At 37.5% G+C, this 26,812-nt stretch overlaps 1 protein-coding gene across 5 annotated transcripts; it reads right to left on the minus strand.

Annotated features, from left to right (window-relative positions):
- SERAC1 (serine active site containing 1) lies at positions 1-26,812 on the minus strand. Of its 5 annotated transcripts, none has more exons than XR_011048764.1 (18): positions 26,761-26,812; positions 23,563-23,654; positions 22,170-22,206; positions 21,725-21,861; positions 21,313-21,402; positions 20,247-20,378; positions 18,081-18,202; positions 16,498-16,626; positions 14,994-15,107; positions 13,153-13,315; positions 10,204-10,354; positions 8,633-8,774; positions 7,726-7,826; positions 5,580-5,677; positions 4,847-5,029; positions 4,225-4,368; positions 1,807-2,387; positions 1-786 (listed from the first exon to the last, which is right to left on the minus strand). XR_011048764.1 is itself a non-coding variant. In XM_068407781.1 (18 exons), exons 2-17 carry the CDS (start codon positions 23,651-23,653, stop codon positions 2,251-2,253), a joined length of 1,971 nt encoding a protein of 656 aa, XP_068263882.1. In that variant the 5' UTR covers position 23,654; positions 26,761-26,812; the 3' UTR covers positions 1-786; positions 2,204-2,250. The 5 variants fall into 5 exon arrangements, 4 of the variants coding, with proteins under 4 accessions (XP_068263882.1, XP_068263868.1, XP_068263851.1 ...); XM_068407781.1 differs by having other exon boundaries at positions 2,204-2,387; XM_068407767.1 differs by having other exon boundaries at positions 1-1,906; positions 2,204-2,387.

Here is a 26,812-nt window from a genome sequence, read left to right on the forward strand (position 1 = left end):
CCCCCAAATATTAGTTTTAAAAGTTACACATATATACACACAGTTACAAAAAGGAGAAAGTTGCCTCAAGAGTTCCAGTAACAAAATAGATGCATTTACTGAGATTAATGCGTAATATGTAATTGATCTGAATCCCTGTAAGCCAAAGAAATCTATTAAAATCAACACAAGATTGTCACGCTAAACACACACTCGGTTATTAGAAGTCTTGTCTATTCACAATGAATTCCACATACCCTCTACTTTGTGAATACAAAGTGTTCTAATATATTTACACTCTGAAGTTTAAACCACAGTGTAAAAAGGATAAAGCTCTTTATAAGTTATGACAGTTCTGTTACATTTTTTATCTGAAATACTGCCATGCAGTGTTCTTACCTACATCTCAGTTAAGGGGAAAAAATGCTCTTTTTGCCAGTGCAGTGCTGTACATTTTCTGTATTGCTCTTGTGAATTTTACTGCACAACTCCAGCAGGTCAAGGCTCAACTTCCAGAAGCGCATTTTCAGATGTAGTGTCCCCCTGGGCTGGAGTGCTCTCAAGTGGGTACAGCTGAGGTGGCCTCAGGACCTGGCAGGACTGCAGTGGCCGCTGGCACCTGCACCAAGCCCACGCAGAACTGCAAGGTGCATCCCACCTCTTTGGTAGCTTTCATAACCGTAATTGTAACGCCAGTGATATTAGATCCATCTCACAGAAGTGATGCTAAGAGACGTCTTAAGCCTGTCGTCAATACAGGGCTTATTTAACAAATGGTGAGCTAGGGCAGTACAGCCTAATCAGAGCCTGTGTTCGTTTTTCAAGAGTGTTGGGGGCAGGAAAAAAGGAAGGAAAGAGACCACAATTAGCCTAGGCTGCTTTGAACTACATTGCAAACTATTTAAGACTTTAAAAAAGTGGCTGAGCACTGCCATTTTTTTTTTTCCTAAAAATACTTATTTCTCACCAGTACTCCTAAGGTATCCTTAACATAAACATAAATAAGACAATACTGCTGTTCTTCTCTATATCTACATCAATAAATACACTTGGGCTTCAAGAAACCAAAACATCTGAGATCTTCTGCATTTCCAGTGGGACCTTATGATCCTGAATTTTTTCCTGCTTTACTTTTTCTCTACCTGAGCTCCAAACTCTAAGCATCAGCTTTTTTGTCAGGGCCTACGTTTGTCTCACTCCACTTGAGCATTTTCAATGCTCTTATATAAATCACCTAAGGAAGAGTTTCTAAACAAGTATCACGAGCCAGGGATTTGAACATACCATCTTCTCAGTGTGTCCCAAGAGTAAAGAAAAAGAGCTAAGCCTCTCTTCTGTGTCTTCCATGTGAACAAGCACAGAACTGCCCTGAGTCTGAACAGATACACACTGTCCTAAAGAAAGCAATCATCTCACAAGTTGCTAAGATTAAGAGAGAAATGTAAAAGAAGGTGAACAATTATTTTGTTTTGTTTTCATTTATACAAACAGATTAAAACAACTACAGTTGTCTATGCAAGACAACCTACCGACCTATTTCTTTCTCATGCAAAAAACAGATGCCATATTTGCTGACAAATCTGGGTGGTCTGTTAAATGAAAAGGCAAATTACAAAGACTCCTGTAATTGGGCCACTAGACCAAAATGCAACCTTCATTCACTTGGATAAATTTCTTCAGGCTCCAGTCAGACTACTAGATATGGACAGGAAACCAAAGCTTTGAGTCAGCCACATGCTGCTACTCCCCTTTGACACAACAAATAACCACCTCTGTTAATTGTTTCTGATTCTCTCTGTAAGACTTCAGTCCTAGATGGATATTTACCTCAATGAGACCATCTACCTCCACAGCAAGTTGTTTTTTTGTTGAAAGAAGATATTCTGGGCACTCTCCATAGTCTGGTTGTGTTGCTCCAGAGGGGTATCTGTAGAATAAGTGAAACTTCTCTTCCACTGAATCCCCATCCCCTCCCAACCTAATTGCTGGAGAATTTACACACATTTTGTCAACAGATCATGGTCACTCTAAGCCAACACACATTTTCTTTTCGCCAAGTTTATAGGGCTTCAGTTTGTATTTGTTTTGAATGTATTTTAGAAATAAGTTGGAGAAGTGTCTAAGTTGTAGATGTACTGAAAATTATTTTAGCAGCAGATACTATTGACATAGCATCTTTGTAGTTCTGCAGATCCCCTAACAAATGTTGGGAAAAAGAACTTACAGTGTTACACCAAATGGAGGAAATCAGCAGCCAAGGATGGCAAAAACTCAGTCTCCAAGTTCTTGGGCTAAAACATCTTGAATGAACTTCAGTGTACGTTGGTACAGGAAAGCATCCTTCTTCTTTGGCTTACAAATATTTAGATGATTAACATCCACCGGAATAAGGTCTCCAATACCTAACTCTGGGAGAGGAGAAAAAAAAAATAAAGAAGAAAAAACTACTGAAGTTCGTAAGATCACCTAGACTGAAAAGCACATCTTGCATTAGCAATTTCTCTCTCAAAAGCAACTTCTCCTGTCTTCAGTTTAACTGTTTTGTCTTCATTATTTTTTAATGTGCTAGAAGCAGTAATACACGCTGTTATAGTCAGATAGAACTACACATTGCTACCAAAACCCACACTGGTAAACCATTAGGTCAGAGTTCTACTGTCTTTATTGGGAAAACACAAATTTACATTTCTCCATACAGACAACTTCGAAGAATCAAAACTTCACTTACTAGCACCTGATTGACAGCAAAGTCCTGACTGAAGTTTAAGCATTGACATGAACAGGCATAGGGTTTAATCCAGGGTATGCAGATTCTGATCACCACTAATTGCCCATATTCCTTATAAAGTACTTTCATGTGGAGATACAAGTATTCCATTTTCAGCTACTGATTTTGGAGTACACTACAGCAATTATTCTTTCCTGACAGCTATCACTACCAGTGAACTTCCCAGTTAGGATGCTGTGACTGCCACATTCCAGTTTATTATCTATTCACTCAACCTCCTGAGAAATCCTCCATTTTGCTTGGAACTCTGTATCTTTAACCATGTAAAATTACACTGGAGCAGGATGAAGGTTTGCTTTCATGTGCCCAAGCATGCATGTAAGAAACAGTGAGTGCACTGCTTGTCAGCCTGGGTTTTGAACAAAATGAGTGGTGTGCTGCTGAACCATCATGTACCCTCTGAAGGCTTTTGAGAGCTCACGTGCTGCATTGTGTGTCATCTCTAGAAGAGGAGAAATATGCTACAAAATTATAAGTGCACAGTGCTTATTTGTGCACTCTGTTATCCAGCCCTCTTTTTAATTTTTTTTGTTAAATAAAAAAAAATGAATGCCCAGTTTTTCAGTCCTTGTCAATAAAATTGCATCAGCAACATTTTCACAAACAATTGCTTCTTGAGAAAACATACTGAAAAAATACTGCTAAATATTGACTTAGGAGAACAGGGATGTATAGTCCAGCTTTTTCAGAACAACTAACCTTGCATTTAACCTAGTGGATTTAGCTGGTGGAAAGACTGATCTAAAACCCAACAAAGCAGTGAATTCTGTTCAAGGCCTTACAGGTACCTTGGGCAGTGCAGAAGAGGGTTTTGCTCAGGGAAAACGTGAGAATATAAAACTTAAAACAATTCTCTAAGTTGAACACTCATAAACAAAGCAAGAGAAAGAACTGTCTGGTTTCCCCTTCTCCTACAAAAGGCAAAAAGATGGAGGGAACTCTTCAGGAGGCAAACTCTATTGCTTGAGTACCTGAGATAAAGGTACCCTTAACACTGAAAAACAGCTTTGTGACTTTTTCCTTCCATTAGCAGTTTACTAATTTTCTTTCTCATTTTTTAAAGGAGGAAACAGCTGGAATTTGTGGGAGCTTCTGAAACACTATTCAGCCTACCTATACAAGGATAAACAACAGTTACTCGTAATTACAAAGGAAAGGACTACAACAACATAACATTAGACCAGGATCTATTCTGCTTTTTTGAATAAGCATTTGTTACTCGCATTTAGAGAAATCAAAACAAACAATTGCTATCCTAAGACATAAATGTAGCTGCCTCTGATCTCTGCAGGGAGACTGTAGTTTAGACTCAGCCAAAAGTTTAAACAAAAAACCCCACAAAATAACAGATGTATTTTTCTAGGCCTTTCTACCATAGCATTTGTAGTCCTTCCTCATTATCGATGCTTACGTGAATATATACAAAATTAAATAAATTAAATGGCTCTTTAACTTACTTGCTGATTCCAGAGGTACGACGTGCAGTTTTATCATGCTGCCTATGTGTGTTGGTAAGGTTTCTGCAAAACTCAGCACTGAGAATTTCTTATCTTTGGCAAAAGACAGGAAGTCATCGTTCAGCTCTTTAAGGGCAGGAGAATCTGAGAAAGAGCAACATAATTTTTGCAGTGTTATCTTGAACATAAGATTATAGCATTTGTCTGGCAAGACATTCCTAAAGAGATCTTTGGGAAAAATTAATACTCCAGTAAAAGGAATAGCATTTTGTTTCTAATCCCTTTTTCCAGATATCATCTGCAACAATTGTTTATTTCTGCATAGCATGGAATGTGTTTAGAAGACAAGACTTCAAAGTCCAGCACATGTTGAGTTACTACATTGCTAAATGGCCCAAACTACTCTTCTATAAACTTGTTCTGACTTCCTTTTCCCCACCTCCCCTCTGCAATCAGATGAAACAGTTACTCAGAATTACTTACAGTAACAAAACACAACCCAAAAAAATATAAAGGACGTTTTTTGTTTTTATCCAGCTTTTTCTGACAGTACAACAGAAAAAAGCATCATGAATAGATTAGCATAGATCCCCGTTGTGAAATGGTAGCAAAGCGAGCGTACCCTTGCTGAGTTCTTTAACCTCCACAGACGGAAAGAGAAGATATCTGGCATTTATAGAATATTCAGCCAGCTGGGACCCATGGTGAGGTACGCTATAAAACACGATTCCTCTGGTATTGTTTACAATTTTATCCATTTCTGGATTCTTGGAAGCATCCACCAGCATCTTTTTGACTAGAAGACCTGGCAACAGAAACTGAATTAATGCAGGGATTTAAACCACTGTGAAAATAACGATCATGCTATATTATCCATGAAACAACTAACCATATTCTTGCCTCAGTTGATTAGTCCTTACTTTGTCAATTACGTAAGAGTAAGTTGAGAAAAAACAAACCAAACCTGAGGAGGCATTAAAATAAAATGTTGATGAATGATGCAAATCCAATTTTGGTTTGCTTTAAGTGTTGCTAATGACATTTACTATATGCCTGATCATGGAGAAAATTTTGCCTCTGGATTCCCATTTACATGAATTTCAACTCACTGATTTTGTGTTTTTAAATCAACACAGTAAAAACAAACAAACAGCAATACAAATAATTTCGAAATGTATATGCTATTGAATATAATGCATTAAGAAAGTAGAAATCTATTTTCCATTTTTAGGGCTTTGCAAATTTTTTAGGTAAACCATTCTGAATAATTGCATTTCAGACAGAATTTGGTTAACAGCTTATTCTGAAATATAACAGCAAATAAATACTTTATATCAAACAGGCACTGTGCTTACCACCCATGCTATGGGATACCCACACCAGAGGTCTGTCTCCAATCCCAGCAGCTCTGAGCTTGTCAAGAAGCTCATTGCTCCTGTAAGCAATAGACTTCCTGCAAAGAAAAACCAAACACAAGCATGATGAAGCATGACAGGTTAAAAGGCAATGTTAGAACAGAATGCATTTTCTGTGCTGCACGTTTATGAAAGTGAATTAGGTACATAAAACGTTAATTACTTAATTATTGTTGCTATATTGAAAAATGCCAAAAACTTTTGTAAGGTTGGCTTCACAAAGACAACAGGAATTGAGCTCAATTCAGTTTCTTGATCTTGCTAGAAAGTTTTATTTTAATTTCACTCACCATTCATTTCCTTTAGCTTCAGTTTGACAAATCTCTTTATGGAGTTTTAAATAGTTACATTTACACATTGTAACAAAATTATATTTTCATTTTATGAATGCATCATGAACTTTAAGTATATTCTTGTTTCAGGGGATAATGTCTGACAAAAATGTACTTTGCTAAACAACACTCAAAATGTGGAGCAATGTGCAGGAATTTAATAACTAAGTGCATGATCAACTAATACATTAAAAAAAAAAAAAAAATCACAGATAATGTCTGTTATACTTTCCAGACAATAATCTCCAAATGCTTTGTACTGGAATAGTACAAAAACACAATAATCTCCACTCTGTAAATGAAGAGACTGAGCTCTGGAAATGATAAACTACACGTTAGAGGTTGAAAATTAATCTGTGGTAGAACCAAAACCAAACCAATGTCAATTCCCAATCCAAGCTTGAAAGTGCAACATCGTTACTCCTTGCAGTGTAACAAGAATCAAACAGAGAAGACCCTTGGATAATGAAAACATCAGGATGTCAGGGCAACTACTGTGGCAAAGTAATTCACTTCATCTCTATTGTCTCTCAGCATTCTCACTAGAAATTGCTTTTGTAACACATGAAAAGGATACTCAGATGTGTCTTTTCAGCTGAACAATAGGCTTTAGGATAGCTGAGAGACATAAAAATTCACTTTTGAAACAGTGAATAAGCCTATACACTTAGAGCAATCATAAGGTCGTGATTCTACTGCTGTATCTTTGTTCCTGCTAATTAAAAATATCTTCAATATCTTTCATTTTTTATTAACCATATCAAATTATAAAATAATCAAATATTATGCTTGGGTGACCATAAATAGCAGGTAATGTAATTTTCCATTTTATAATGGAAAAGACATTATCTTAAAATAAATAAACATATGTTTATTTCTTTTTCAAATTTTCTTCCATTATACTTACTCCAGACTGACACAGGAAAAAAGTTCTTAGAATCACAGAATCATTTAGATTGGAAAAGACCCTTAAGATCACCAAATTCAACCACTAACCTAGCACTGTGAAGGCCACCACTAGACCATGTCCCTGAGTGCCACATCTACTCCTCTTTTAAATACCTCCAGGGATGGTGACTCAACCACTTCCCTGGGCACCCTGTTCCAATGCATGATAACCCTTTCAGTGAAGAAATGTTTCCTAATACCCAATCTAAATCTTCCCTGGCACAACTTGAGGTTGTTCCCTCTTGTCCTATTCCTTGTTACTTGGGAGAAGAGACTGACACCCACCTTACTACAACCTCCTTTCAGGTAGCTGGAGAGAGCGATAAGGTCTCCCCTAAGTCTCCTTTTCCCCATGATCTTAAAGGTCTTTTCCAACCTAAATGATTCTATGATTCTATCATTCTGTGAAAATTATATGCTTCATTTTATCACGAGTATAAAGTCATAGTACAGTGATTTTTTTGCTGTGCTTATGAAGCATTATTGGGTCATTTTAAGTTTAAGAAATATTCCCCTTAAGATATAAAATTGACATTACATTTACATGAACTAATAGCATAATTCAGTGTCTTCCCTAAGCATGAAGCAGAAAAGACTGTAAGAATTTAGGAAGTTGCCACAAGTAGTTATCCATGAGGCTACAAAGTTCAAGCATACCATGACTGTACCTAATGTTTTTCCAAACTTGATTTTCAAATGCAACAGAAAAAGTTAAATTCACTGTTTCACACTAGGTGATCCCAAGGATCAGCTTTACATGTCTCCCTCCTGCCCCCCCTCCAAACTACAGATACTACATTTGTTACCTGTGAGCCTCAACAGGACATTTTGCTTTCCAGTCACTCAAATGGGTGTCATATTCCACAGATATGATTCTAAGGGCAGGACAGTCTGAAGCCAGCCATGACTAAATTAAAGAAAAGTGAAATGAAAAGGAGCTTATAATTGAAGTACTTAAACTCTTGCAAGCAATTTATCAGCAATGGAGCAAAGATGTTACTATGGGGACAATATCAAACAAGATTTTTGCTCTTCAGTTAATCCCCAAATACATCTTACCCCTAGACTATTATTCTTTTATTACATGCTGGTGAACTCTCGCCTGTTTCCAAACTACAAAGTAGGCAAAGGATAGAGATGGATTCCTAAGTCGTGCGTTATTAGCTCCCTCTCCTGGGTGAAAGAAGAATTATGAAGATTACCAACAAGACAGATCAGTTTAAGTTTCACAGAAAGATACTTTGGTGGTTACACCAATGTGAGTTGCTTGAAGCAGTAATTACTTATTTACCAACAATCTTTAAGTAGCCATGTGCAAAAATTGAGGTACTCAGACAACTATGTAAGAAAGGATACTTAATTTAAAATGTAATTTTATGAATCTTTTTCTCAGCAATAACATTCCACCAAAAAAAAAAAAAAAAAAAAGAGGGGGTGAGGAAAGCAGCCATTGCCTCCTCTTTTACTAGCAGGAGAATGATGTTGGAAGCATTAAATTTAGCAGGGATTTCCCTTTGCAAGAAAAACCCGTTCAAAATTTCAGCTTGATAAAAAAATTATATCAGGAACTTGGAAAGTGCTATTTGGATAACAGATTACAGGTCATTTGATTAAAAAAAGACAACTACCAGACAGTGTAATTCTGGATCCTCTGGACAGCTCTCATTAATGAGAAAACAGCAGCCGCATGTGATAATGTTGTCGTCTTTTTACCTTTGGCCAGCACTGGCTATAGTCCTCTTCCCCTTCTGAAGCCTTTTTATCCAAACGTCGGTCAACGTCTTGCTGTCGCCAGGTTTTAAATGCTGCTCCCAAAAGACCATGAACAAAAAGGATGTCTGCTCTGATGGGCTGACTGATACAGAAAAAGGGATTTTTAACAGATGCATGGTACACATTCTTTTAGCAAACTAAATTTACACAGAACTTTTAATCTAAGGGATGCCAAAATGCTACTTTTAACACTATATGTGATTTCTTATCTTATGGATAACATTTCATGACATTTCATTATATTTCAAAGAGAATACTCAGATCAAGACAAAAAAAAAGGGATATACCCAGAACACAGAGATATAAAAAGAGATATGGAAAGTATCCACCTCACAAGTCATATTTTTCTATAATGAAAACCACTATTCTCTCCCGCTACTGTTAATGCAGCTTGGTAGTTCCAGCTTTACCATCAAATTAGATCTTTGCTGTAACCTAACACCAATGACCCAGGGAATAGTTGCTACTAAGTGACATATCACATGGGAGACTGCTTCAGTCCCAGATACACAATCACTATTAAAAGAAGCTGAAGCTGTAAATTTACTGCATCTTAGGCCAACACGTGCTGCTGCCAGCAGAACAATTACAAGGCACTTGTCCTGGTTTGGCCCAAACCAGGCCAATTAGTCTTAGAGAAACCAAGGTCACTGCTAAATTCCTCACTGCTTACGAGTGAAGAGCCGAAGGGGGGTCGCACCTGCAGGGAGGAGCAGACAGGGCAGGTGACCCAAGATTGACCAACGAGGTATTCCATCCCATACATGTCATTCTCACTTTCCTATTTATCACTAACCCACTGCCTCCTGGAGGTGGGGCCCAGGAGGGAGGGGCCCTCCTGTCTCCCACTGATTGGTACCAGCTTTGCCAGTTCTCCAGTTAAAAGCCTGCAGGTGTGATGGCAGGGGGAGCTACTGCATTTTCCCCTCTGCCCGTGCTGGGGAAGCAACTCTGCCTGAGGAGGATTTCCAAGCTCTCGATCTTGGTTTTGTATATATTTGTATATATTTGATTATTTCTATTATTCTTATTATACTCTTTTTCATTACTATAGTTTATTAAAACTGTTTTAACTTTCCAACCCATAAGTCTCTCTCCCTTTTCCCTTTCCCTTAGGGTGGGGGGAGAGAGGGTTAACAGAGAACGTCTGCCACCAGGTTAATGGCTGGCCCAGCTTTAAACCGTGACAGCACTACTGTATCCCAAGACAGCCAGTGCAAAGGTTAAATGGTTGCAACGCATGCAAAGCAGTAATTCAACTCATGGTTTGTGTATGGATTTCTCCATGCAGTACAATAATACTCCTTTCATGGTTATGGACTGCTCCAACCACTGCTGTTGTTCTCCTATTTGAGACTCTAAATTCAGTCGTCTCAAGCCACCAAAGAACAGGAGGAGCAGCTGACATCAATACAGCAGCACTCTGATGTCAACTCTTCCAAAGTTTTGTAACTGAACAGTAAAACAAGTAACTCAAAGTCCAGCATGTACAATACCTCCTTCTGCTTTACCTGCTACGATATTGAGGATGTAAGACATAAACACCATCTGGATACTTTTCTTTCACTGTGTCCCTGTCTAGATTAGCCAAAGCTCTGGATGCATGAGAAGACTGAATGACATGTGGGGATTTCATTACTTCAGCAAGTACAGAAACCCAACCTACATTGAAAAAATAAAGTGGTAGGTTAACTAATTAGAAACATCATCCAAACAAAAGAATTCAGAAACATCATCCTTCAAACTATACTTGTGAAAATAAATGTTAAAACTTAAGAATGGTAACATCAAAACAAATTATTTCAATCCACTCTCTTTACTGCAGGAATGCCCATGCTAGACAAGTGGAACCTCCAAAATTCAAAAATCCAGAGTGGCAAGGAGGCAATGTATTTTGTTACTGTTCAGGTTATGATCTGAAGAAGAACCCCTTCTCAAAAGAAAAAGAAAGTATATCAGCAGGTCAGTGCAGTGGTCAGAGAGAGAACAGATCTCAAGTCTCTTTTTGTGGGTAAGATGCAAGAAGGATGGAGAAAATAAATGTCCCAGAGAGAAAATGAGGCTTAAAGCATAAGACAGACATAGAAAACAACCCACAGGGGTAATGGCAGGTGGAAAAATGGATGCTTGCTGTGAGAGTACAGCCATTTCTAATTTTAAAATCCAGTGTGTGAAAAACTATTTAAGGAATTGAAATGTCCCTGCTATTCTAAAAATAGTACACTATTTGTACCTAAGGAACACAAGATAATTACTGAAGGAAATGTTTGACACAATCCTCAATCAAATTTTAAGTCATAGCTACTTCAAGATAAAACAGACACTTTATAATACCTTACCTAAGGTGTAAAACACAGTTTCTTAGACATGGATGGGGATGTTCATAGACTACTGAGAAATGCAAAGGAGTATCTTTTATGCGCGCACACACACACACACATATTTCTTTAAAATCCTGATAAATCTTGTTGCTGCTAGCAAGAGTGGCCTATAAATCACAATTACATTAAAGTCAAGTTCATAAGTAAAAGCTGGGAAGACTTTGAAGAGAGATTTTCAAATGGCAGCTGATTTGAAAAAGAAGAAACAATTCAGTTGATGAGCACTGTTTCAAAATCATGTATAATATGTTGCTACTAGTATAGCCAGTAAGTTGCTAATTCAAGATGGTTATTTCACTGTGGACTAAGGAGAAGAATAAACTGACATGTGAGTTTTGTTTAAATGCACGTACCTGTGAGAGCTGTAATTTTTTTTAAGAATTATGTATTTAAATTACATTCCTAAGCAGAACATACGTTGACCACTGTGCAAGTTCTCCTTAAGAACACTATCTAAAGTCCATTTTCAGTTCTCCAAATACAATGAAAGACTGCCAAGCTAGTCTGATTAAAACTAGCAAGGTCTCTGGTTTTGCATTTCACTTAAATGAGCCAAGATGAAGAGTCAAAAATAGTGTTCAGAATCCTTCTGCCCCCCAGATACCCCATCACAGCCACTACACAGTGCACCATTGCTTTTCACCCTCTTCCTGTGCCAGCAGTTTTTTCAAAGGAAAAGTGCCTCAGAGGTTCTTTCTTCTTATGCATAATCTAGCCACAAAACAGAACTCTTATCAACTTTTGACCAGCAGCATCCAACTGCTCATCTCTGGAGTCCAGTTCACTGTCTAAAATTCCATTTGTACTGAGACTTCTGCCCCAGGGAGCTGCTGACTCTTTTGTTACGATCTCTTCCTCTACACATATGGTTTTAGGAGTCATCATAAGAATGGTGCTAGAGCTCAGACCAAAAGCCTTTGTAGTCCAGCTGTCTTTCTCCAAAAGTGAGCAGTAATGGAAGTTGCAGAACAATAAAAGAATAGAGCAATAAAAGGGCAAGTATACAGTGCTGATTCTCCACTATACCCTCTCAGTTTTCTGCAATCGACTTGGTTTCTGTTTGTAGAGCTTTATGCATTTTTCTTTCAATGAATTTGTCTAATCACTTTTGGAAGCTTTGTCAGTCTTCAACAATCACAAAGTTCTGTGGCAAGTTTTAGTTTGGTCATGCACTGTATGGAAAAAAAAAAAGTATTTATTTGTTCTGCCTCTTGATAATTTAATGTACAAGAACCTTTGGTCCTGCACTACAAGAACAGCAGATGACCATTACCTCTTTGCCTTCTCTACACCAGTGAGGATTTTATAAATCTCCATCATATTCTCCTTCAGTCACTTTTTCCATGCTAAGTGTCTTAGTCTAGTTATTTGTTCTTTATACCACCGACATTCCAAATATAGAATATCTCATGGTCTTTCCCTGTGCTACTTGCTACTTCTTTTTGCAACAGGGAGATTAAAAATGCATGCTGTGTTTAAGAGGCAGACACCAGCTCGGACATATACAATAATATATTGATATTTTCTGGTTTTCTTTTTATTTCTTTCCTAATAAAACCCTGGAAATTATTTATTTGGTACAGAACTTTAATTACAATATTTAGGGGGTATGAAAAAAGGGGCATCAGAGCCAAGCTTAGCAGAAGTTACTAGCCTAACATGAAACACGGCAGGGCAGAAAGGCATGTTTCACTTTATTCCAAAAGGTAAGGACTGCAAGCTGGTCTGTTCCTTCATGAGATTACAACACAGTCAATGAAAAAAAAAAAAAAAAATCTACAAGGTAGATGATCTGTAAGAGTAGGAAACTCAAAAGATTTCTGCCAGTAATGTGAACCAAACATCAACCAAGTCCAAATTTTCAACATCCATCAGACTTAGAACACCTCAGTAGCACTCATCTAAACTGTCTATATTTTTTGTATCAAAAAACCTCAACAACAACACCTCCCCACCCCCCCAAATATAAAAACCACACCACCACCATGGTCCTTTGCATTTTACAAAACCACCAAATCCTCTGAAAATTTTAGAACAGAAATCTGATGTTCAGACTGCTCGCACTTGCTTTCCTTTTACCTGCACGTACTATGGATGAATGAAGACGTTCATCCAAAGCCATATTTCCAATAATGCGAATTATGTTCCTTTGTATTTTTGCTGAATCTTTACGTAGCTGGTATATCCTCTGTAGTAGCTGAAGGCCTCCTTTAGCTTCGATTTTATCACAGTGAGAAGAAACCTAGCATTATACAGCAAATACATTGACAATAAGTAGACATTCTGCAAAAGGTTCTTTGAGATGTTGTTAATACACAGATTAGGGAATTTTAAGGAGCCAGTATGATGCAGAAACCTTATTACATAGAAATTTTTATTAATCTAGAATTTATTATGCCATAGTTGAAGAGGAAGTAAATATTTTAATATGCTAAATGCATTATTTCTATGGATTGACAACCTGAAAGATGCTAAGTACCATCACTCTCCTCCACATCTGAGGGAGATCAGATTGCTCTCCACTTGGCATGATCAAATTTCAACTAAAGGTGAAGAGTCTGAACAGGGCAATTGTCTGCATTTGTTAAAGCACTCTCTCAAACAGAGCTACTTGTCTTCCTGTTCACCACCTAAAAGGCAATCATTGTAATCCCTTCTCTTTGAAATGCAAAGCTATTTCTAGCTTCCAAATAGTACTGCTATCATTATTGATCTTAAGGGCAACAACAGATTCTAGTCCAAGCAGACGAATATGCGTTAATTAGTTGTAGTGTCAGCTACTGATATTGGCCAAATGCTTATGACTTGAACACTTTGTCTACAGTGCTTAAAAATGTGTGGTAGCTATAGAACTGCTGATGTCCTCAAGTCTGTGGCTTTCAACAAAGACAGACACACAGTCAGAATGAGTACAGTCACAACTTGTTCAAACTGAAAATCTGGAATATAACATTGTAGACTAAGTCAGAACTTCTATGTATATGGAAGATGTGAAAGGAATACTGGCAAATTGCACTTTATCCATCCCTACTACCAATAACAATTTGGTATGCTCAACGCTGTTTCTCAGTGTTCTAGGCTTCTGAGCAATTAAGTGCACACAGAAGAGTGCAGCAATAGGTAACAAGAAGAATCACTGTTACACAAAGTCTTCCATACTCTTCATCTGCATCTGCAAAGAACAGACTGGTCCTGGGAAGATGCACTGTATTAGCTGCATGCTGTGCAAAATTCTGCCCAAAGGCAGAGGCCCTTGAAGGAGGGGCCTTTGTGAATAGCCACAGTTTGCATTCTGTTCTGACTTCCGATTAGAGTGAATTCATGAGGCTACTTTGCTTTCTGGAAACCTGGCACTAGAGTAAGAGCCATAAGAAGAGAGTGCTTGTAAGCTTTCTGAACTGATGTGCGCCAACTCACAAAAAACCACGCATACTTCGCACCAAGAATTTCACATCATCAGTATCTTGCTTACTGAGAAGTTGCAGAGTGGAAACACAAAGTGTTCCCTGATGATACCTATCACCAATGAGTTTGGGTGTCAGTGGGAGGTAGCCCTACACAGAAAAGACTTCTTAAAGCCATCCAGACTTGTCAAAGCCATCCAGACTTCAGGCATTCTCTCCCGCTTTTCTGTGTCAGAGCTGCCCTTTTACTTCTTGGAAGATACATACAGGTATACTACAGGGGAACTTATATGGGCTAATCAGAAACAATACCAGAACTTACATACACTTCCCATGATAAAAAATTTGTTATGCTGCCTTCCAGTTCACATCAGTCTCAGTTGTCTGAACATCCTTACAGAAGGGGTGAGGGGTAGGAGACAAGGAAATGGCAACTCCTTCCCAATATACGAGAAAGCATTAGAAAGGAATGTTTATAAATGTAGCTTCTCAGTTATAGTTTAAAGGACAAATTACCTTAGAATGCTGTACTAAAGCTTGCAAGCAAAAGAGTTCCACTGTCTCTGAAGGGATTTTACTCAATGTCTCACAATATGGAAGTCCATTTCCTCCAAAACACCATAAGCCTCCCTGAAATGAGAAACAGTAAAAATGATACCACATTCCAAATGGCTACATAAAATAAGCATTTCTAAACGAAAACGTTAAGTGTGTAATGATCTACAGAAATTGCTGTACAGAGTGCACAGCATGCATGCACTTTTCAAAATGTACAAATTACACAACAGCACACCATTAAAATATCTACTATTTTTATCTGAAAATATTAAGTAGATTTTTCAGTCAGCAGTCTCAATAGTCTATTAACTTCAAAACCTACAATAAAGGGGGAAAAGGTAGGATTTTCATTTTGTTAATGTCTTCTTTTAAGATCATTTGCTTAAGCATAAAAAATCAAGAATCAGACTGCATCTAGACTTCCATAGCTGCAAAAATGAGAAGGAAAAAAGGTCTTCAGCACTTAGCATAGTCTCTCTCTCAATCTTGCAGTAGGAGGACCAGCATAACCCCAATAAAGAACAGTTTTCTAGAACAGTGTGATTATCAAAATGCCTCCATGTGTGGTGTCTTACCAAAGCTCCCTTTGTAGCAAGAGCTCTGGCTGTGAAAACAATAAAGGAGCCACACTGTAAAAATATTACACATACTTGTGTCATAGGAAATAAAGAGTTATTACACTCTCAAATCTCTAAATAAAGCCTGTCAGGCATCATTATTAAAATATGACAGTAATTTTTATTATTGTATCTCACAAAAAATAATAATCATTGATTAAAAAAAAATCACAACTTTTTAATTAAAAAAAAAAAACAAAACGCACAAGAGAGAGTGGATGACGCTGGCATTACAATTATTATTTTTAAGCAATAACTACACTTTAAATGATGTTCCTAAAGCCGCTTAGGAAGTTGTTGGACAGATAAGAGTTGAAGAGTTCCTAGTTTCGAAGTCCAACCAGACCACCAGACTATTCCAATTCTGATTTTGGCAACAGTGACCTGTTACAGTGAGGCATTTCCATGGGATATAAGAGAGTTTACTATTTAAGGTGTGCTAACAACTTACCAGTTTGCTAGTAAGACTTCACAGAGGTTTAATCATCTCAGCAGTGAAAGAACGCTCAAATAATAGTACAATGAAATGTGAAAAAAAAACATTTTATGAGCACTGCAAGAGGATGGAAATGTTCTGGACAAAATGTTGAAATACCTGCTTTATGGGAAGGTTTGTAAGTAAAGATATAATCTTTCATTAGACCAACTAGGTATAGCTGGGAAAGATAAACAAGCTTTGAAGCAGACAGACTGTACGTAGAAGAGATTTTACTTATGTTGTATAGTCACAAAGTCTTTATTTCTCTTCCTCTTATAATGCTCAAAAATATGGAAATAGGTCTGTATCTTTGAGAACTGCAGGAACAAAGAACTCAAATAGTTCTGTTCTGCAGGTGGGAACTCACCCTTTGTGCAGCAAGAGTCTGACTACTTTCACGTAAAGCAAGAGATGTGAAGTACTGGACACATGGATCAAGACCAGTCTGAGGTAAAGATACTAACAACAAGCGAAGTTCATCTTCTATGGGATAATCCTGTGAGAAGTAAGCACAAATAGCTTTTAGTTCTGTTCAAAGCATGAAGCAGAACACAGAGAAAAGAAAGATATGAAATAATGGAATCATCGATATTAATAAGGCCATAAAATACAAACCCTGGACTTAAGTGCTCCGCAACTTCAGTTTAATAGTTACACGTGTAAAGACTTTGGAACCTGATAATTCTAAAGCCACTTAGTGATGAAAAGTAAGATTTAAACTTGATACTTTAGTGGCCTTATGCTAGGCTAGTAGGTCCAGAAGGGCAAAAGAAAACAGTTCCTCTTGGCACAGGAAGCTTAAAAGTTCACCCTTAACTACACAGCAATTTTGGTGCTGCTCCATTAAAATGAATGTATAAATTACTAGTAAAAAATACAGACAACATTTCTTTTTATCTTTTATCTTCAAAATATTAATATAGATGATCATTTACTAATCCAGGGTAGGTGACAGGAAAACAGATTCAACAAAGTAATTCTATTTGCCCACAGTCATGGAACTGGCAGTTACTCTAATCCTTGCTCCAGTCAGAGATGGAGACATATCTGATGTGCAGAGCAACACTTGCTGCCACAATGATTTGCTTCAACTTCAATCATACTGCTGTAAAAATGAAGTATATAGAGAACCATATACTATTATAACCTAGTACTTCAGGACTGACAGGTACGGATCCACTATCATGGTTACAAAGATAAGAAAACAAAAACTGAGAATATCGCTACCAATTAAAGCTGGTTTTCAGAGTTTTGTCAGTTAAGATGTACAGGTATTCTCTGACAGGGACCTTTGCCAGCATTCATTCTATTAGCATTACAAAAGACCTCTTATATTATGCTTTGTGTGCCAATTCTGTTTATTGAAGAAGCTGATATGATGACATGATTGCTCAAACCATCATAAACATAAATACTTAGTAATTAACATAAACACAAACCAATGCCAAATCTACCCAATACGGATTTGTTGGTACCCAAAAGCTGGTAATAAAGACGTGGGCCTACAGCAGAGCATCACACTAACAGTGAGGATGCAAAGGCCCCCAGGAGTGCTCTCTACGTGTAGGATTCTGTCAGTATCAACAAGGCAATCTAGGATGACTTAATCTAAGACTGCTTCGCATTGCCTCTTAGGTACAGACAGGCAGTGTGTGTATCAGACTGGTAATTGGCTCAAACTTCACTGCTGGTAAACATGTAATGTGGACATACAGTCCGAGAGCAATAATTGATCAACACTCCCATCCTTATTTCTTTCCATCATGCCATTCGCTAATGCAGATATACCCCAGGGGTATATCACTGTATTATAGTTTTGTATTTTGGTCTTAATTTTACTACTTGTTAGTTACTTTAGAACTCCACTTTAGTACAGTTACCAATAACAAAAGCACTAAAAACAAAAAAAGCAAGCAAAAATCATCTAATACCTACTTTTCATTTACTTACATTCTTTATTTTTGGCAATGGTGGTGGAGGCAGGAAAAAGCGAAGGTCGATATCTTTGGATCGAGCCAAACCTATAGCAGTCCTTTGATCACAGGTTTGGGCAACTGTACCATACTGATAATCTGTAGTACAAGAACTTCAGTGTTAGGGTTAAAACTCATTTTAAATATTTCATTTGGTTTTAAATGTAGTTTCTGATCTACTTTTTAAATATACTTGAAAAAAGAACCACCTCTCTGCAATCTACTGAAATAATCTCTGATTTTGCAGCCACAAATTCCAAAAGATAAAAATTACACACGTTAGACCAGCAGTATACTGAGCTGAAATACACCTGGGCACTAATTGTTCATTATAGACCAGTTTGATAAAGGTCCTCAGATACAAGCTGAACACAAGCAAAAGCAACTGTTCAGTATTGCCACTGTGAAAGGACTACAAACCCAAGCTTAATCGCCTGGGCTTGAGTTAAAATTTGAAAGGCATCTCTCATACTTTTTTCTGCATTCATTATTAAAAAACAGAGTCTTAAATCCAAACACTGCAAAGACATAGACACCTAATCTTAAATGATACAAAAGGCACGTTTCAAAATTTTTCACGTCACAAAATCAGGTGACCTTAGAAAAGGCAGGATAGCACCACAGTACAGTTTTAAGTAGCCCTCCCTTACTGAAGATATGAGACAGACTTTCAGTCACCCTACTGAAGAGAAACCAGACTTTAAGAGTAACTACTGTTCCTTTCCAAAACCTACCTACTTTCTAGCTGGAGAAACTGAAAATTACACATTGAAATTAAGTGTCAAACTGAAGGAATTATATCCTTAAAGTGGATCAATACTTTTTTCTATAAAATTTGTTTCTGTCCTTGTTACTGTTATACAATTCTAGAATAAAACTGACAAGCCATTTAAAATATACTTTTCACAAACAGTCACAGATTGGCCATATCTTTTCTTTGGTGTAGATCACTTACAGCTGCAAACTGAAGTCACTGAAGCCGTGCTTTGGACAAGCAAAATACTGTATTTACGATAACAGGTACACTGAACAATTTGGTCCTAGCTGTGAAAAGTTAGCACATACTTTCAGTCTTAACCTTTCTCGGACTCGGTTTTGGAATATGAGGTTAAAAAGAAGCCCACTTCCCTCATGAGATAGTTGGCAAGAATAATTAGTGTTTGTGAAACATCCAAATACTACAGCAATGAGCACTACAGAGAAAAGGAGATAACAAAAAGCAGCTAGATTCCTGAGTACTGGCCATCTTGTGCACTGAGATCCCTTGCTAACAGATAGTATTCTCCTACAAACATGAGACAGTTATAGTAAATTAGTACACAAAGCTTCAGTTTTGGTACATCCTAACTTTCAAATATTTTCAAATATAGCTTTTTGATGTAAATTGCTTGGGGAAATTAATTAGAATTTTAAAGAGGCAACCTGAAACAAGATAAATCCCATGGCGTGGAATCGCTTTGTAGGAGTGAAAGGTCCTCAACTGACTGGATTACCAGAATAATGAGTCAAGATTAGAGTGCCACCTAGTTTATGTGGACCAGTGATGGAGGCACAAAGAGGACAACATATACACACACACCCCCTTTGCTTGGAGTTTCAAGGATATTTGCTGCTAGAGCAACAGGGAGGACTTAGCAGTACTAAATAATAACTAGGATGAAAAAGGGCTTACAAATAATGCTTGCACACACAAGTCCTCTACATCTAGTTTGTCATTACTACCTTGCTATTACTACCTATCAGCTCCTAGCCAATTTTTGTTAAGACAACCATGGCCTTAAACTCACTGCTACAGAGCCTTATAAAAATCACTGTCAGAACTTGTGACTGTGTAAGCAGTCCCAACAGAAAAACCAAGGAACTAATGAACATGAACTGCTCTCCCACACCACAGCAGTGGTTGCAATTCTCTGGTGGGGAAACAGAGAGGCCCGCACTGCAGACACACGCTCTGTATCAGGGTATTAGGAAAGAACAATTGCTTGAAATGTAAATAAACCCCCCATATTTAGACGAAATTTCAGAGCGTATTTACACTTCTGGCAGCTACTTGCCTTTTTTCATGTTGGCAGCAGCCTTAGAACAGCTAACTGAGACTTTGTCGCATTTCTGGGATGAATTAGGCTACATCAGCATACATTACCATGCCAGTGACTGTTGTTTGCCAGGTCTTGTACAGCCTGCAGTCGAACCTCTTTGTCTTCTGACTGAGTTCTCTTTAAGAGAAGCCATAAGGCACATTCATGATCTTCTCCATCAAATGTACTGAATTGTTCTTTTACCAGAAAACAAATAAAACCCAAGTTATTACTAATGAGCATTTTAACAGTCACGTTTCTATTTGTTGAGTAAAAAAATCCGTTTATTTTAATATTTTAATATTAGCTGTTAACAGTGATTTAGTGTAATGCTTTAAAATTAAATTAGTACAATAAACAATGACAGAATAACATCAGTAAAATGCAGATCCTTAAATTAATAGGATGGTTTTGATTCATTTTAGTGGCATCAAGTTGATATTTCATATATATGCTACACACACAGCCCCTGTATGGCACTTACCAAGCAGAATTGCCAGCTTCCAGCAGGAGCTGGAAATGATTAGCAACTTTTGAGACTCTGACCCTGAACAATTAATTTCATAGCACAACAGTGAAGGTACATATTGTTATAATCATTTAACAGACAGTTAAATGAGAATAGATAGTATGCCTCAGGAGCACAGTTTCTTATATGAATTGAAATTCTGATTTTAAATTACTCTGAAAAGCAGTGACACACTGTTACAAAAAGACTGTGCTGCTTTCAGTTAACATTGGCAATTCTGATGAAAGCATAACATACTTTTCCAAAATGAAATTTTGAGAGTATTTCATCCCCCAAACACCTTTTGTACACAAAACTAGTATCAAATATTAACCTGCTATCTTAAGCTTCAAATCTCTTCTGAAACAGAAAAAAAAAAAAAAAATCTCAAATCTCTTCTTAATGATCACTTTCATTTACTTTAATAAAAGGAGTGGTTTTAATACATAGAAAATATACTAATATTCTATATTAATATAGAAATTTATAAGTAATATTACCACCGTTTCAAACACAAAAGAACATGTTATGTTTGTAAGAAAAATTATTTTACTTTCTAAAAGGCTTATGTTTTACTATTCAAAAATAATCATCGTAGATAAAACCATGCTTTCAATACCTACCGTTAAAAGGTCTCCGGAAAATTTTAGCTTCTGTTTCTAGAATTTTCCTCACTGCTTTATGGATTTCTTTTCTGGCTTGGTATGTGATCCCTACAAGAGTATTTTTAGATTACTGGAAGTCTGAAAGACAGTTCTCTAACATTATTTTTTATATATATATGAAAAAAAATATACACACACACATATATATGGACATATATACATAGAATTAACTCATATATAGAGAATTGTATGTATAGAACTATCTTAAAAAACAGCCACTAGCTTAAAATAAATTCAGTGTCATTATGAAGAATATAATTTTTGTAACAGATCTCAGGAAATGTAACTTTCCTTATATAAGGGTGACTTCCAGAAACGTTCCTTTCTCTTAAAATTCTATTTTTAGAATCCAAACAATTATGCATCTTACCTTGATATTCACTTGGATTTAGAGAAGTTGTACGTACATATACGTAGGATTTAAGTTTTTCTTGGTTTACAGCTTGAGTATCAATTTGCAGTAACTTCTTTAAGGAGAAGACCTCATATGTAATGAATACAAAACCTCTTTAAATAAAAGAAAACTGCACATGAATATTAATAAAAATATGATGGCAAAAATACGTTAAGAATCATTTTGGTATACATAATCCAGATTTTACCAAATATATAGTAGTCTGCAGATTATTTTAATTTAGCAAAGTAAAGCCTCTAACATACTTAAAATAAGTAATAACCATCAGAAAATATGCTTCAAAACTATATTCTACCATGTCTAAAGGTCCCCTAATTTTGTCATTTTTCTTTAAAGATCTATGAATTAAAATTTTAACTGTGTACATAAGTTACATACATGCTTGTCAGTTACAACTTACCCTAGTATAAGCGATCCAGTTACCTTGGCAATTTTTCCTTGAAAAAACGAAAAATTCATGTCAAACAAAGTTGTGTGCATCACCTCAATATAAACATAGTTAGCATTTGATTGCCAGACAGTATGTCAGCCATTAAGAGTAAGCTTTTTAAAATTTTTCTATTGCTCTCTGGCTTTCAGGAAATTATTACCTAAATTTACAAACAGAGAAAACATTACTTGATTAGAATTTCCTGCTCTCCTAAGCAAAATGATAAAACATGTATCCTGCCAGTACTACTATGAGTATTTCTACCTATCAATTACATTCACTACTCAGCTGCAGGAATCAACAGTAAACTTTCTCTGCCTGTATCACCAGCATTCATTTGGAACACTAGATTATTTTAAGGAGTTAACTTTTTCTCACATGGTGTGGATATTTCTTCAATGTATATGAATACATACAGGAGTACGTATGTTCTTTGAAAAGTCCTGCAGTCTCCCTAAGAAAATATATTTTTAAAAATAATTCAACTGAATCTAGTTTATAAAGCAAACAGCTGAATAAATATGCCACTTGCAACAACTTCCCTTTTAAGTCTAACGATTCCTGTCAGATTTTAGATATTTGGCCAGGACAAAGTTGAGCTGGTTATCTGGATGTAAGGATCTCAAAACAGAGAAACTCTATTATTACCAGTAGCAGCAAACCCAATGGAATACATCTCACCTATCATTAATAATTTATTTTCCTCAGCACGAATTGGGAGATTTGCCCCACAACCACCGCCACCAGGTTGTGTCTTTGCAAGACCATAAGAATTTTGGCATGCAGACAAGAGGCAGATACATGTTGAAGAAATAACTGGCAGAGAAGGTTGAAATGGCAAAAAATTGCAATGCTTCCTGTAGAGCAGAAATGGAAATATCCTCTCTTTTAATGCTCAAAAATAAACCTTGGAATCATAAGAATTGTCATTCTACACAGAAGGCACCAAAGAAAGCAGAGACCAAGCACAGAAGACTGCAGAACTAATATCAGTGACTAAGGAGGAAGAAACAATAGAAACAAACTTCATTCAAACTTTGTGGATGTAATTGTTTCATGGCTCTAGAGGTTAAGAAAAAATCAGATACAAAACGGAGTTTAAGATAGTTTAATGAGATTGCACTTGGGGTGCAACCCTCATTTTATGTTCTAATCCCAGATAATCTGCTGGTGTCATTTTACGTATCACTATGCAAAGCAAGGTCAGAAGCTGACATCCACTTTAGGCAAACAAAAGCTTTTGATCACAACGTATTCAGGGATTTCGATCTTTTGGACCATTAAGTTATGCATGGCATCATACCAACACAGAATTTTCCTTTTTATTAACACCTCAGATAAATACATACAGAACTGTACTTACTGACATCATTCCACGGTAAGTGTGTTTTTGTGGCTGGACCAGAAGTTCCTATTTGTCTATAGCAAAATATACAGTAAGCAGCCACTGACATTCTGTATATTAAAAAAAAAAAAAGAAAAAGTAATGATAGATTTGAGAATTACAGCAGAAAGCCTGTAGCAGTTTTCTTTCCTGTCTTTTTACAGCAAAGGTCATGATAGCAAAGATCATGATTTACAGCAAAGGTCACAATAAACAATATTTATGTCATTTCACTCCATATAAAATGCTCTAATTAAAGAAGTCTATAAACTCCTCAATTTAATAGGCTGCATTTTAATTACAAGAAAAGTTTAAAGCAGTTTTTCATACAATTATGGGTTACTGTTGATTTTAGTGAGTGTGTATCTCCAACTAACTTCTCTGCTTGTAAGCCTCCTTTCCTGCTTTTTGTAGATCTCCCTTAAATACCAGATACGGTCACATCTCCATCAAGACATTACTCAGTATGACATAGGCTTTAATGCAACTCAGTAACCAACTGCTTTTAAAGTTCAAATTGATTGTGTTAGCAAGTAAATCTTTTCTTTTGACTAACAAAGCTCCAAGAACTACTACATATTTTTGCCCTTAAAGGGCAAATCAGACTAATACTTCAAGAATGTAAAAACTCTACAGTTAATAAAAATAAGCATTGTTTCTAAAATGCTCTGACTCCATGGGCTTGGGAAACTCATAGGTAAAACACAGAGGACACATGTCATTCCAGAAAAATTAGCCAAGAAGAACAGAGGAATCTTTTCTAAAATTAAGACCTTAGCAATTCAACACTATGAAGACATAGAATACTGACAGACTAATTGCACTGCATTCACTGAATGCTGAAATCAAACTAAGCAGTATTTTTTTTCAAATAGTCACAAACTAATGCACCTAACTTATTTTAGAACTACCAAAGTTCTGAAAGTAGAAGCAACCCAATGCAAACATGAATCTTCTTGACAGTAATACGGTCTCCATGAAGGCAGCACCCGAGTGCTTCAGAAATATGAAAGGATTTATTCTTCTGACCTCTCTGTGATGCAAGACACTGAACTTTCCCCATTTCACAGGTAGGAAAATCAGTTCAGACAAGCACACTGCAACTTCCTTACACATTCCTTGCCTCTTTAAACAAGTGGGACTGTTCAGGAGGGACTGTAAAGAAGCCATGCTCTTTAGCCCACTGATCAAGACTGCATCTTAACCACTGCACAATGAAGTTCAAAGAAAGTACAGTTAAATTAGTCAAGCTCTGAAAACCAAGGCAATTTAGGCCAGGCAAAAGCACTAATTCCTGTTTCTACCACTCACATATATTTACCATTTTATGTATTAGCAAATGTTACTGCCTTTATATTTGATTTATATAAGAAAAGCTTACCTAAAGCTAGGAAAATACACAAATTGGCTTTGGCAACCCACAACAATCAAATTCTGTACGTTACTTCTGCTGAAGACTTAATGTCAAGTCTTAATAGATAGAACATATAGTATTTTTAGTGCACAATTATGCCAAAATCCACAAAGAATATTAAACTTCCACAACAATCACAAAATACACAAAAATCTGTTGCTGCACACACTGCAGAAGTAACATGAAACTCATATTTTATGACAGGTGACATTTTAGTGTCTGCATTGATACGCTTATGCTGACTGAAATACTGAATTAAGGTAACCTGCTTAAACAGATCTAAAACCACACCACTATCTATCATATGTTTAACAAATTATTATGTTGGAAACATAGGCATCCTTATTAAATGTCAAATTAAATCTGTATCATCACAACAATTAACTCAAAATGAAAAAATGTCATGCGTGTAAATCTTGATCAGTAAATCTGATCTTGAAATATGAGAGGCCCTGATATTCTCCTTGAATTTAAGGCAATCTTTACAGACCAAAAAAAAGCACTGATGTCACTTCTAGTGTAATGTCAGTGTCCCATTTCTCTAAACAAGGGGATTTTCTTGTTTCCTTCCATTAATATGTCTTTCCTCTTTTCCTGTTCCCCCAAAAGTTTTAATTTTTTTCCCCTATTCTCTTGCTTGTGTTTGGGAGACTTTGGAAAAATGTCAGCATTACCCCAGCACTGCCACAATCATAACAGACAACTTTTTGGCTTCCGTCATTTCAGTGTCATGTTTATCCATTCACTTCAACAGAGTACACAACGCTATGAAACACTTTTAAGACATTAATAATTAGTCCCCTGGTGATACCTCCCCCGCCTCCAAACTCTCTGGCAGTTCCTTTTCTATCTTTATTCGCAGAACCACAGTACTCACATTTATTCTTCTACCTAACCACTGTCTGTACCTGCAATAAACACGTAGTTCAGTGACAGCAGGTGCCACAATTCCCTGAATTCAAAACGTGCACCTGCAAACACAACAGGCCAAAGCAAGTACCGTTTCTTTGTTGCCAGAAGCCTCTGTTCAGATCTATTTACCTAAGCATATGCTTAGGTATAGAAAAATACAATGCAAAAGGACCCATTTCGCACGGTTTTACAGCTGGTTCAGGAAGCCCTGCGGTCCGCAACACTCTCCTGCCCCGGCCCGCGCCGACGAGGCCGTGAGGTGCCAACGCTCCTGTCAGTGCCCCGGCGCTGCTGCCTCCCACTGCGCAACCGAAGCACATTTAAAAAAAAAAAAAAATACAATTTTAGGCCACGCAGTATCTAAATGGCCAAGGAGAGAAGCGGGGATAACTCTGTGCCTCTTTCCAAAGGGGAAAAATCCCACATTTGTTACCTTTCATGCGCTCACACGGAGCAGGTGCAGCCTGAGGCACCGCTGCTACTTCTGGAGGTGTTTAAACAAACGCGGGCTGCCCCGGGCCCCCCCGCGCCCGGGCGGCGCCGCGCCGCTCGGCAGGCCGAGGCCGGGGAGCCGGGAGGCAGCGCAGCGGGGCAGGAGCGCTCGCCACTGCGGGCTCCCGGAGCCCGGAGGGACTTCGAGGCCGAGGTCGTTAAAACAATAATAAATATTAAACCGGGAAAACACTCTGCAAACCCTCCGAGGTAAACAAGCACCCCGCTTCGGCAGGCGGGGACGGCGGGGCTCAGATCCCCCGTGTCCCCCCTCCCCCGGAGCCCGACCCCCACCGGGTCGGGTCCGGCCCGCCGCCATCACCGAGCCCCCCCGCCCCCCGGGCAAAGGCCACCGCTACCTTCCGCCTCCGCCTCTCCTCCCCGCAGCCAGCACCGGAGCCCACGCGCTCC

The sequence above is a fragment of the Nyctibius grandis genome, chromosome 1, assembly GCF_013368605.1.
Source record: "Nyctibius grandis isolate bNycGra1 chromosome 1, bNycGra1.pri, whole genome shotgun sequence".
Classification (NCBI taxonomy): domain Eukaryota; kingdom Metazoa; phylum Chordata; class Aves; order Nyctibiiformes; family Nyctibiidae; genus Nyctibius; species Nyctibius grandis.